The sequence below is a fragment of the Emys orbicularis genome, chromosome 2, assembly GCF_028017835.1.
Source record: "Emys orbicularis isolate rEmyOrb1 chromosome 2, rEmyOrb1.hap1, whole genome shotgun sequence".
NCBI lineage: Eukaryota > Metazoa > Chordata > Testudines > Emydidae > Emys > Emys orbicularis.
The window spans coordinates 193,868,443-193,882,036 of NC_088684.1; the positions used below are offsets into that span (position 1 = coordinate 193,868,443).

Sequence of the window (13,594 nt, forward strand, 5' to 3'; positions counted from 1 at the left end):
CCCCCAGTATTTAGTGTTATTCCAACTGAAGTTTAACTAGCAGTGCTCTTCCAGAATAGAAAAACGCATATCTTTAAGAGCAATAATATTATGTATTTACATATAAAGTTATGAAGTGTTTGAGAATATAAATTAATAACAACACAGACACAAAAAATAAATTTACTATGAAATAAATAATTCAACGGGTTTACATACCATGGAATCTGTAGAGTACAAAAGCAGTTCATTATTATATATATATATATATAATATTATAATATAATATATAATATACAGGTTATGGGGCCCAATTCTGCAATCACTTAGACATGTGTGTCACTTTAAGCATGTGACTACTCCTACTGAATTCAATGGTACTCCTTGTGGGAGTGAGCCCTACCAACAGCGGGTCTGCTCACATGCTTAAAGTTGGTACATATTTAAGTACCTTGGTGAATCGGGCCTAAATGATGGCAGGATCAGGCCCTGCAACAGACTTTGTATGAGCAAATGGAAATGCTGTCATGTGTTTGGTCTTATTCTTGTGAGCTGAGATACTGTTGGCATTCAGGGTCGCCTTTCAGCTCAGGAGATCCAGGAATTCTTTTCCCACTCCTTGGATAGACACACCAACATCCAGCAGGCTCTCCAGCCAGCGAAGTTTCACACTAGGATGATTGGGGGGGGGGGGGGGGGAGGAAATGACACTATGAAACTAAATGCATAAGTGTTTGGAAATAGCAAGAACTAGAAATCAGGAAGCTGCACTGCACAGGGGTTTTGTATTATCACACCCTATTCTTACAGAACCTCTCACCCTCCTCATTCATGGCTTAGATTTTAGAAACCATATAGCAAATGGGCCTGTGACCCCAGTTGAACTACGCTGGATGCAATATTGCAGCCTACTAGTATTTAAAGCAGTTTGCAAAATTCGGCTTGCTGACTTCCTGACGGACAGTCATAAATTTCTCCTGGGGGAGGGGGAGGGAAGGCAGAGTGTAGAAGCTGGGGGTAAGAACATTGACGCAGGGGCCTGATTCTCACTCCACTGAAGTAAGTGGGAGTTTGGACATTGATTTCAGATGGTGCACCCAAGACAACGGCATGTCACTCTGTGTTAGAATAGAGCAAGAGGGGGGGGATTGGGTTGTCGGGGTGTGACGGAAGGATGAAATCAGGAATGCAAACAGTGGAGACTGTGGGTGTGGTGTAAATTTAAGGGACCTCGAATGGACTGGTAAATTTTCTTGACAGTTTTTCAAGGTTATATTAAATCATGACAAATCATCCAGAATTTGGAGATTCACGCTAGTCTCAGCCATGAAAAGGCAGATATGGACTAAGCAAGTATGGATGGAGTTTAGCCTAAAGTCTGAATTCCTTCCATGTTAGATTTAATCTGGACTCTTATTATTTGAATATAGTGTTGTGATTCTTCTAAAAAGGGGAGGAACTTAACCCATGTACATGGTCATGCGTACAAGACTTCTGTGAACCTGATATAATAGCCAAAGTTTGTAGATTGTTCTTAATATCCATTCGTAATACATCTCATAATGGCTTCTTCAGATTAACTATACTGTTTATGAATCTTATCAGTAATATCTTCCATATGCAATGTATTCAACTGTATTTTGTGTTCTATTCTTAGAAGGATAATCTCATCTCAAAACATGGAGGGTAAAATCCTGACCTGATGTCTAGGGGCCCTAGAGTGACCAGATGTCCCAATTTTATAGGGACAGTCCCGATATTTGGGGTTTTTTCTTATATAGGCTCCTATTACCCCCCACCCTCTGTCCCAATTTTTCACACTTGCTGTCTGGTCACCCTAGGCCTAGTGTCACCCACAGTGCATAGATTTCCTTCCCTCTACATAGGCCTTATTACACAATCACCATGCTGACTACAAAGCATATTGTGAATGTAGATCGGCTACGAATGACATAATGGATTAGGAGCATAGAGATGGAATTTGTTTAAGAATAGGCAGGAGGTTAAAGTACTTTGGAGGGGCTCTGTACTGCATCTGTTCTATGTATAACAAGAGGACTTTGGCCTCCTTTTCTGCTAATCTGAGCATTAAGATCACATAAAAAGAGAAAAAAGAAAAGAAACCCAATTTGCTCCAAATCTGAAAACTCAATATTCTTATTTTCACGATCAATTCATATAGCCACTGAAAACTCTGAGTTGGGGGATCAGTGATTATAATGGAAAGTTGGCGGTAACTGACCACTAGTCACAGTAGCGTGAGAGGGCAATAAAAAGAAAAATACCTGTTTGCTGTGGTAAAATCCATTCTTGTTGCAGTTTGGTAAATAGAATTTGTATATGTCTTCTCCAGTTCTCTGTTGAGCTTTAGCTAATTTATCCAGTGCTCTGTAGAGATCTTTCTGGCAAGGTCCCTGAAAGAATATATATGTAATGTAAATGCTAACTTAAAAAAAAAAAAAAACTGTAAAAATCGGCATAAAGTCAACTAAGAGATGAAGCTGCAATTTGGGCCTAAAATCTTCATTTTGACATATTGCCTGCAGTTTCCATTCATGTCACTAACTAGGAACCAAAATGGAATATTCAAGGGTGGGATTTAGCCCTTTGTCTTTTAGTCATTAGGGTTATTTTCTGATCCCCAAAACCTGAGGATTTATGTTCCTAAATTCCCATGCATTCCCCTTACTAAATAATCACATTAATGGTTAGACACTATTGGCCACATCATCAGCTGGTATAAATCAGGATAGCCCTGTTGGCTTCAAAGAAGCTATCCCAGTTTATACCACCTGAGGATCTGGCTTTACATTTTCAGGCATGTACGTTTCCTGTGTTATTTTTAATGTATACAGAATAGGCTTTTCGTAAAAATGAATACCATAATGTTTGTTGCCCTCTGTATGTACCGTATTGATATTGCAGGAGTAGATGGCAAATTCAGTCAAATGAATCATTATTCCTGATACATGCACAAAACATAATAAAATGTTTCATTTTCAAAGATTCTTACTTAAAAATTATTTTCTAGTATTTATTTTTGCAAATAATTATAATACAGTTAAACAATTGGACATGGTTGTCAACCAATCCTTAAAATGTACTGGACAATAATTTTATAGCAAAGGATCATATCAAATCAGTAATAAGAAACAACAAAATCCAGAAAAATGTAAAATTGAGGGTAACATACGCTCTGTAATTCTCATTGTTTAAAAAAAAAAAAAAAAAAAAAGCATCACTGCATGAACAAAGAACTGAACAGTAGCCGACATGTTTAACGTTGAATAATGGTAAACAGGAGTGCTAAGATCAAACTAATATTTTTACTTTAACAAAACAAAAATAACCTGAGTGTGTGATCCTGCAAAACTTTACATAGTGGAACCCTCATGTAAGCACTTGTGGCCTCAATTCAGGAAAGCACTTAAGAAAACATAAAGCTCAACTTTAAGCTCTGAAGTCAATGGGACTTAAACAGAATGCTTAAAGCTAAGCATCTGCTTAAATGCTTTGCTGAATACCAACAGACTAAGCACATGCTTCTGTGCTCCTTTGAACTGGGGCCCATACAAGTAAGGACTACTACTGTAAGGGTTACAGGATTGGTTCCATACCACATCTCTATCCAGTTTAGATCCATCCACATTCTACAAATACTCTGGATGTTGCCTTCTAACTTCTATTCTTTGGTGCCCTCAAGTGGTGCTTTAAATTACTGATATACACACCATGCTGGATTTTAATAGTCTGGCAGTGTCAAATGTAGAAATTAATCATTATTATTGGCCTTCCTAAATGTTTTATGTGCACGTGTTTAATATTATTTTGTGATCGTAAATAGGCAAATATATGTGGTTTTAGCTAGTATCTCATTAGCAGTGTCTGGAATTTCTGGGCATTGGAGAGCTATGACATAATCAGGTATTTATCATGGGATAAAATTTACCTCTGTGCAGGGGCTTACAAGGGGCTTAAGTGATACAGAGACCTTTTGCATTTACTTCTAATTTGCCTATCATTTAAGCACCCGATCAAGATATTCCAAAGGAAAAGGGCTATTGGCCGGTTGCACAAAATAATGTGAAGTCAATGGAGCTGCTAGGCTCATATGAAAATTTCATTCTGAATTTTCTGAATTCTAAATCAAAAGTTTATTAATAAAATGCTACTTGAAAGCTTGTAGGAGAACCCACCTGCTCCTTCCATTTCTTTAGTTCGGTGATTCTCTTTGCTTTCATGTTTTCATAAGCACTGATGGCGTTCCAAGGCACAGACTTGTCCTGGCCAGTGGGAAACGTCAGTTGATAGTTAAACAGCTGATCCTGTGCTATGTCAGTACTTTCTGGAGGTGCATCCTCAGGTTCCAGAGAGTCTATATGAGAACAACGTACCATTAGGGTAATAATCTATGATACAGTAATCTTCTGCATTTATTTGAGTAAACCAATAAAATGAGTCTAAGAAAAGTCAGTTAGTTCTAGTAGCTCACACAGGAATTAAACTGTACTTGTGTATCACAGCAAAATAAACCCGTCATAAATTTGTGTCAGCACAAATATAGCAGAGGGTCTTTCATGAGCCAATTATTTTGTTACCATTTAGAATGCAAACTACTAGAAATGAATGATCTCACCCAACCATGGTATGCAGTGCAGGTGGTGGGCTAAACTAGAGGAGACTCAAATCAAAATTGTAACCAACTTGGAGCCTTCAGTAGTGTAAGGAGGTGCAGTTTTCAATCTTGGAAGGGATTGCCCCAAACATGTACTCATGGCATGTTTCAGTTAGTTCCAGGGCCTAGCTAACACATGCCAACAAAATAATTCATCCAGATAGGCAACAGATCTGGCCAACATGCAGTAGATCAAATAAACAGGGACAAGCCCAAACAATGAAGCACTCAGGCCCTGATTCAGCAAGGTACCTGTACCTAACTTTAAGAACGTGAACAGTTCCATGGAAATCAACAGAGGCTGTTAGCACTCATTGAAACTACTCATATGGTTAAAGTTAGGCACATAGTTAAGTCTCTTATTGGATCAAGGTCTTAAACAGTAAAAAACAAGTGAAAAAAATATCAATTAGTACTTTTCCTGTGATAATATTTTGGGCAAACTGAGGGGGACAAGAGTGTAAAATCACCTACTGGCCCTTTTTACCTGGATTTCAATCACAAAAATTGCTGAAATTCTGCAATAATATCCAAATGCATTTCTCCTTGTAATGCATCTCAGCCACTTGAGCAACTGTGACTGGTTTTGCCCTCAGTGCAAAAATCTTATATCCACTACCATCTAACCATCTGTTACAGTTCAAATTAAGTTTTTCATGATCTTCTGACCATTTAACACTAAACAAACAAAAAACCAATAGATTCCTCTGAATCCCTTTCTAATGAGGTGTAGCTGATTCTGACTCTTCCACAACCTATGGTTTTGGTTTCTCCCTTGTCCTGCCTTCTCACCTTGATACTGCTATAAGCTTGTCTGAACCTTGGAAGGGGATGTGTCTGAGGGAGAGTGGCTCAAACGATGGGAAATTTTGTCTAGAAAAAATTGCTGATTCTACCCCCAACCCTGTTTTGCATCCAAATTTTAAACTTTTCTAAATTTTCCAACCAGCTCAGCCATAGCTGATCATTGTTAATGCCCCTCTCCTTCAGTGGTGCTGGAACTAGGGGTGCTGCTGCACCCCCTGGCTTCAAGTACAAATAACAAACACCAAATTCATGGTTTCCATCAGCAGCACCCCCACTGTAAAAATTGTGCCAGCACCCTCCCTCTCCTTCTATCACTGCTTATTCCATGCACCCTGTTCCCACAGTATAATCAACAGTAGAGAGGCTTTAAGTTCTGTATAGCACCTGCCATAAGAAGCCTGGAGTATATGTAGGGAGACACAGTATTGATATACCTGCAGCCTCTGCCATCCGCATCCCTTCTGCATCTGCTGTTGGCAGGCATGCCCCTTGCCCACGGGTCAGGGCATACAGGGGTCTGAGCTCCCCTGGCCGCACCTGGCAGCTGAGCCCCTGGCCACAGCGCGCTGTGTACACCCCGCAGGCCTCCCCCATCTGGAGGGCACAAGTCTGGCAGCAGCCACAGCCCGGCTGATGGGCCCTCTCTAGGCAACCGGCAGCCACCGGCGGGCACAGCGCCAGCTTCTCCTCCGTGCAAGGGGCACAGTGCAGCGGCTGGAGGGAGGCCCCGAAGGCGAGGCGTGGGCCGAGGAGCAGCAGCCAGCAGCCGCAGATCAGAGCCCTTCTACTGGTCATGGTGGCGGGGAGCTAGGTCCGCTACACCCAGTGGCTACAGGCTGCAGAGGCAGATTATTCACAGGCGAGCCCAACCGCGGCCCTTTATACCCTGCTTTGCCTGCCTATTAATCTTTAACCCCAAGTTAGCTATTATCTGAGCGGGAGGGTTGGAGAAGCATCCTGTCATTGGTAGTTCGGATCCCCTGCCTCTCTCGCCCCCCTTCAGGTCTCTTCCCCCCCCCCTTTATTAATTTTTCTCTTTAAAGTTGCAATCATACTTTTATTTGTTCCGCTCTGCCCCAGCCTGCTTGAAAAACAGGCGTGGGAGTGAGCAGAGGGGAAACGGATGGTGATGGGCTGTTGTTTTTCCTTCTTTCTCCTTTTGTTTGTCACCAGACTCTCCTTTTTCTGGACGCCCAATAAAGATTTAAATATAAAAAGGAAGGAGAGGGGAGGCGGCGGGGGAAAACCCCTTGACACAGAAGCAGCTGACCTAATAGCTCCACAGCAATGAAGGAGGGGAAAAAAACACAACCCCCCTTGTTTAATTTTCGTCATGTGGCTGTAGGTTATGAGGACACAGACATACCAAGCGAGAGGCCCCGAGGGCAATAAAACTATCAGGATCCGGTAACTACTGAACGCATGCACGTAGGAGCTCATGTCATTAACCTGTTTGGAAGGATTGTTTAGCCAAGATTGGGCTGGTTTCCTGTGGATGTCCTCCGTTTCTGCTGCTCTTTGATGAAAGTTACGGGGGGCGGGGGAGGGATCTCAGCCATGAGCACTTGCTGTTGTGGGAAAACAATGCTTGTCAAACAGATAGAGAAGAAATGTATCTTTCCTGCATCTCTCCGCCACTTTGCCTCCCCATCTCGTCTCAAATCTCATCTGACAACATTTGTTTTCTCTTTTGCATACAGTGGTTGTCACTAAAATAAAGGAAAAAGAAATCAACCTTTACTGCTGTACCACAGTAAAATAAATGTATCATAGCATTTGCACTATGTCCTAGACTTGAAATAGCAAATTCCTCAGTAAAGCCAGCTGCTGCAGTGTGTGAAATGGTTTCCTTTTTGTTCTTTAAACTGAATTCCTCTCCCCCTCTGCTCCTGAAAACATTTTGGGATACATTTTGCATGAAAGAAAGTGAAATAAAGATGCATTGTACTGTGAATTGTTTTGCATTGTGTCCTTTGGTCCTGTCTTCAAGCTGAAGACATCCCTCATTTACAGCTGGAGGGCTACATTTTCAAAAGTGACTAGTAATCTTAGGTACTCAGCTTGACATATTTTGATGAGGTCTGGTTTTCAGAAAATGCTAAGCACTGACCCTCTGAAAATCTGGTTCCTTTAGGTGTTTTCAGTTGCGTACCCAAAAATCAAAGCACTCCAAATCACTAGTCACTTGCAAAAGTTGTAAGCCAGAGTATCTCCAGTGACATTAAAAGAGTTACTCTGGATTTACATTGATGGAAATAGGAGCAGAATTTGGCCCAAAGCCCTGGCACAGGAGTTCCATGGTAAAAGCACAGCACTTGTGTCTTTTCCAAGTCTGATGCTTATTTTCTCATGGGCTTATACATTCTTCTTCACCTGCAAATCTTGCACAGAAAGAAGCTAAGGAGTCCCCAGGCAGTCTGCTGGGTGAGGAAAATTACAATTTTGTTAAATTCTCTTAAACTAGTTACTGGAAATGATAAAGACCCAAAGATCATATATGTTTTTGCTTTGAAGTGGACTATTTTGCACAGAATTGAGTATAACTACTGACTGTTCAGCATCAAGAATCTCCTGCACATCAAATGACTGTGTAGCACGTACTTTAGCAATCCTAATTGCTATCTCAAGTTCCTTGAAGCAAAAGGGGGACATGGAAAGAGGTGAAGCACTTTCACTACAACAAAGTGCAACCCTTTCTAAAATGTTTTGTTTGTTTTTAACTACATTATTAAGTGGATGGTTTAAAGGAAGAAAATGCTAATGCATATGTTACCACTCCTAGTTGAGCATTACCAACAATAGGTCTGATCTGCCAAATTCTGATTCAAATCTTATTCTTCCCAGGGTCCCTGGTGTTCAGGTCCTTGGAGTTCTATTTTTGGTTCATTATGTTAGGAGACAGCTGCAAATACCTGAGCCAGATCAGATTTTTTTCTATTAGTTGGGGGTATGTGGCTCTGGGATTTGTTCAGACTCACCTCTAATTATGAGCAAACAAAATCATGAATTATACAGTATCCTGAGGATTTTTTTTTTTCTACAGTTGCTGGTGCACATCAAGTTACAGTCCAGCTTCTCCACTGCTTTCCATCTTCTGTGGTTATTTACACCTCTGCACAGAGAGGGTAAAAATCTGCTAAACCAGATGTTGCATGGGTTTAAATGACTGCCCCAAGGTCAAGATGGTGGGGAATCAGGCTCTAGCTATCTTTTACTATGTAAGCAGTTTACTTACTTTAGAACAGAACAGAACTTCCTAAGACAGCCGTAATCAATGAAGTGATGCTAGTGCAGCTGTTTATGTATGCTCTGTTTGATGTAATACTACAACTTCCCAACCCAACCCACATCCCTGACCTTGACATAGCTTTAAAGAACACAAACAGTGCAGATAAGAGTCATAGGATAAAAAAAAGTGTTCACCATGTAAAATTGTGTTTACTGAAAACTGTTGACAGTAATTTTTAGGTGTTCTTACTAGTGTCATCTTATCTGAGCTATTCATCATGGAACAGCACATGCATCATAGTCTCTGTGTACTCGTATGCACTCACCAGTCTCTCTGTCATTTCATTCAGTGACCTCATTTTGTATGTTAAAATAAGTTGCTTTTTTTTAAAGAAAGATACGATTAAGGTGCTCCTTGAGGGATCATATCACATAAGTGTTATGTGAACCTTCTCTCAGTGTACGGAAACATGGAGGTGATCATTGCTCATCCTTTTCCCCTATTCAGCAGAAATTCAGTAGTCTTGTAAAATAATGTCCTGCCATTTCTGCTGGCCGTTCCCCAGGCAGTAGAATCATTGTTATAATTTCCCTCTATGTGCGATATTGATCCTGAGTTCTAAGTTTAATATCCAAACTGGTCCTTGCACACTAGAGAGCAGCAAATAATGTATTCAACCAACTTAGCCCTTTATTCTCTTTGAGAAACTTGTTTGAGTTTATGATTTTTCTCAAATGTATTCATTATTCAAATTTATTTATCAAATAATTTCTAGGAATAATTGTTGGTCTGTAGATTGCTCCCAAGCAGTTTCTTACAAGTGTCTGAAATTACATCTATTGTTGGTTAATTTTGATTGGATACACAGGTCACATGGTGTTGTTTCTGTACTCAGAATGGATAAGTGTAACTCTTACGGTATGTTTACACTAAACACTTAAGTCAACCTATATTAGGTCAGTTTACAGCCACCACAGTAATTACTGCGGTGATTCATGTACACACAACCCACCTTGGGTCGGTGGTGTGTGTCCTCACCAGGTGTGTGTCCTCACCGACCTAAGAGGGGCAGTGTGGGGAGCAGAGAGCCTGGTCTCTCAGCTATGCTAGCAATTCCCTCCTGGGAACTCTAAGTCACATTGGCTCAGCTGCCCCACAGGCTCCCGGGTTCCCGGTGGTCTGCCCTTCCCCTCCCTCAGCTCCCTGTTCCCCGCTGGGAGTGCACTTCTTGCCTCCCTGTTCCCCGCCTGGAGTGGGGTCCATTCTTACCCTAGCTCCCAGCTGGGAGTGGGGTCCAGCCACCCAGCTCTCCAGGCGAGCAGGAGGTAGCTGAGCTCTAGGTGCCAGCTTTCTTATCAATTTCACAGATCCACTAGAGCCGTGAGATTTACAACAGAGATAACAGCCAATGTAAGTAACACAGTGTCTACACAAGCACTGGGTCTCCCTAACTCAGGGGTTCTCAAACTGGGGGGTCGGGACCCCTCAGAGGGTCGTGGGGTCATTACATGGGGGGTCGCGAGCTGTCAGCCTCCACCCTAAACCCCACTTGCCTCCAGCATTTATAATATGTTAAATATATTAAAAAGTGTGTTTAATTTATTAGGGGGGTCGCACTCAGAGGCTTGCTATGTGAAAGGGGTTGCCAGTAAAAAAGTTTGAGACCCACTGCCCTAACTACACTGACGTAAGCCCTACGCCTCTTGTGGAGATGGAGTTATGTCAGTGTAGTATGGCATTTACATCGGCAGAACAAGACTGTAGTATGGACACTAACATAATTAAGTCAGTATAAGCTGCCTTAGGTTGACCTAACTGTGGTGTGTAAACCAGGCATATGAATCAGAGCAAATACTCAAGTTTATGTTCAAAATTTGCTTTTCACAGATATTTTCTAGCACTTGCTTAAAATTTGCTGTTTCCATTTACTTTCCAGCAAGTAAATTGGTTTGCTAGAATATTTGTGGGTAGCTGTGGGATTTTCAAAAGCACCTCAGTAAGTTGAGATCACAACCCGTATGGAAAGTCAGTAAGACTTATACTCCCAAGTAGGGTTGCCAGGCATCTGTTTTCGACCAGAACGTCCAGTCGAAAAGGGACCCTGGCGGCTCCAGTCAGCACTGCTGATCTGGCAGTTAAAAGTCTGGTGAGTGGCTCAGTGGGGCTAAAGCAGGCTCCCTGCCTGCCCTGGCTCCGTGTGGCTCCCGGAAGTAGCTGGTATGTCCGGCTCCTAGGCACGGGGGCAGCTAGGGGGACTCTGCACACTGCCCCCACCCTGAGCGCTACCCCCACAGCTCCCATTGGTCAGTAAATGTGGGGGTAGCGCCTGCAGGCAGCAGGCAGAGCCCACTGCCCCCACTTTGCCTAGGAGCCAGAGGGACATGCCAGCCACTTCCTGGGAGCTGCCTGAGGTAAGCGCCGCCTGGAGCCGGCCTCCCTGCATCCCTCACCCTCTCCTGCACCCCAACCCCCTGCCCCAGCCCTGAGCCCCCTCCCACACTCCAAACCCCTCAGCCCCAGCCCACAATCCAGAACCCCCTCCTGCACCCCAACCCCCTGCCCTAGCCCTGAGCCTCTTCCTGCACCTCAAACCCCTAACCTCGGGCCCCACCCCATAGCCCACACCCCCAGCTGGAGCCCACACCCCCTCCCGCACTCCGAACCCCTCAGCCCCAGCCCAGAGCCCCCTCCTGCATCCCAAACCCTTTATCCCCCCTTATTCCCAGCCTCACCCCGGAGCCCGCACCCCCCAGACAGAGCCCTCACCCCCTCCCACACCCCAACCCCCTGCCCCAGCCTGGAGCCCCCTCCCACACTTTGAACCCCTCATTTCTGGCTCCACCCTGGAGCCCACACGCCCCCTCACCCCCTATGGCACCCCAAGCCTCTACCCCAGCCTGGAGAAAGTGAGTAAGGATGGGGGAGAGCGAGCGATGGAGGGAGGGGAAATGGCGTGACCAGGAGAGGGGCCTCAGGGAAGGGGCAGGGCCTCAGGGCAGGGCTGGGGCAGGGGACAAGGCAGGAGTGTTCAGTTTTGTGCAATTAGAAAATTGGAAACCCTACTCCTAAGTCACTTTGGCCCAGATGCTCAATGGAAGTTAGGTACCTAAATACCATTAAAAATCTGGCTCTTAGGCTCTTTTGAAAATGCCACTTACTGACCACAAAATGGGGCAAACACAACTCCTAGGCCACACAACAATGGTCCTGCCTGTCCCTTTCCCATCTAATTCAGAAAGTGGCAGGTGTGTGCAAAAAACAGAGTACTTGCACATTTAAAGAGAAGACATTCTATGTTTTACTTTTTTTTTTAACAAACACTTGCTTTTCACTTTCCGCAGGAATCCTCATAGAAGCTGAACTTTAATGTCCAGTGTGTCCTTTACTCAAAATTGAATTAACCACAATAATTCACTACTAATTTACTATGTACTGTACATCAATAAATGAATCCATTGACAATGATGACATCCCATGTGCCAAGTTATGGCTGCACAGTGCAGCGAGGGACATGCCAAAGAAAGGGAGGGCAAGATGGAAGCCTTCCACTCTGTTTTTGTCTTCCAAGCCCAACCTGTACCTTTCATAAATGCAGGAAGGCTTCTCTTCAATCCTTTGTGACTTGGAACATTCCAGGGTGGGGCTTAAGGTTCAAAAACTAATTATTATTATTATTTATTTTTGCTCTGGTAGCATCTAGTGTCCCTACTCATGGCTCAGGACCCCACTGTTCAAGGGGATGTAAAACCCAATACAAAGAGACAATCCCTGTCCCAAAGATCTTAAAATCTAAATATAAGATGACACTTATGCCCCCGTTTGACAACTGACATATCCTTTAAGCACCCCCCAGCTTATCTGGCAACATAACAATCTTCATCTATTCTGGAACATAGAATGCAGCTGCCTGAGCCACTACTCCTGCTGCAGGCATTTATTTAAAATTGCAGTGAACAGAAAACTGAATGATATCCCCTTTCAGTTACAGGGGTACATACATCAGCAGGGCCCTATAATAAGAGTAATTTGTGTAGGCGGACCATTTCCAATCCCAAAATGGGAACATATCATGACACTGCCTTTTCTACCCTCCTCTGGCACAAAGAAACTCTCAACAATGAGAGTAGAGCTCATCTGTGTGGAAAAGAAAACTTTCTTTGGGGCTGGTCGAAACTGCGGCATGAACTCCCTCCAGGAACTAAGGCCCATCACAAAGCTCCCCACCTTCTGCTCCACGTGCAAGGCATATTTCTTTGACCTTTCCTTCTCTAACATAAACACATAGCAACAGGTATATTTAAAAAAAAAACCTACCAAAACAAAACACTCCACTGCACATGCCTCTTCCCTTAGGGAGAAGATGAGGGAACAAACACCACATGACAGGTGTGTAGTCACATCTCGCAATGCACTACTGGAATGCACTCAGCTACTCCTAGTGGCGAGCGTGGTATAAAAACCTACACAGACTAGAATAGAGTGTACATGTGAGCCCCTATGGGAGAGCATTTAAATGGGAAGGAATGATGCATCTAATTATTTTTATTTCTTAAACCAAAATTTCCAGGCCTTTGATGAAACAAAATGACAGAGGTCCAAATCCTCAAAGCTAGTTAAGTGCCTAGCAGTCATACAAATCAATGGGAATTAGGCACCTAAATACCACTGAAAGTCTGGGCTGGCTGCAAAATATGATGCCCTGCTTCACAGTTCATGTGAGTCAAGGAGGTACGCTTTTTGCCTCCAGGATCTCAGTTCAAATACATCCCGAGGTTGGTAGTGACTGAAAGTTTTCTGCTAGCTGGCTTAGATCCCTTAGTGCAGTGATACTTAGACTGTGGTTCGCGAGCCGCAAGTGGCTCTTTAATGCCTCTCCTGTGGCCCTTTGCAGCACATGCTATTAA

At 43.3% G+C, this 13,594-nt stretch overlaps 1 protein-coding gene across 1 annotated transcript; it reads right to left on the bottom strand.

Moving 5' to 3' along the window:
- Nucleotides 1-518: 518 nt before the first annotated feature.
- IGFBP1 (insulin like growth factor binding protein 1) lies at nucleotides 519-6,256 on the bottom strand. The gene is made up of 4 exons (XM_065399861.1): nucleotides 5,896-6,256; nucleotides 4,176-4,354; nucleotides 2,265-2,393; nucleotides 519-650 (listed from the first exon to the last, which is right to left on the bottom strand). Exons 1-4 carry the CDS (start codon nucleotides 6,254-6,256, stop codon nucleotides 519-521), a joined length of 801 nt encoding a protein of 266 aa, XP_065255933.1.
- Nucleotides 6,257-13,594: the final 7,338 nt, after the last annotated feature.

What these genes read in the sequence shown, in the direction of transcription:
- IGFBP1 (XM_065399861.1), bottom strand. Translation starts at nt 6,256, where the DNA reads ATGACCAGTAGAAGGGCTCTGATCTGCGGCTGCTGGCTGCTGCTCCTC. An exon ending in GCGGATGGCAGAGGCTGCAG is followed by an intron (nt 4,355 to 5,895) that starts GTATATCAATAC and finishes GTTCTCATATAG; the next exon opens with ACTCTCTGGAACCTGAGGAT. An exon ending in TAAAGAAATGGAAGGAGCAG is followed by an intron (nt 2,394 to 4,175) that starts GTGGGTTCTCCT and finishes ATATTCTTTCAG; the next exon opens with GGACCTTGCCAGAAAGATCT.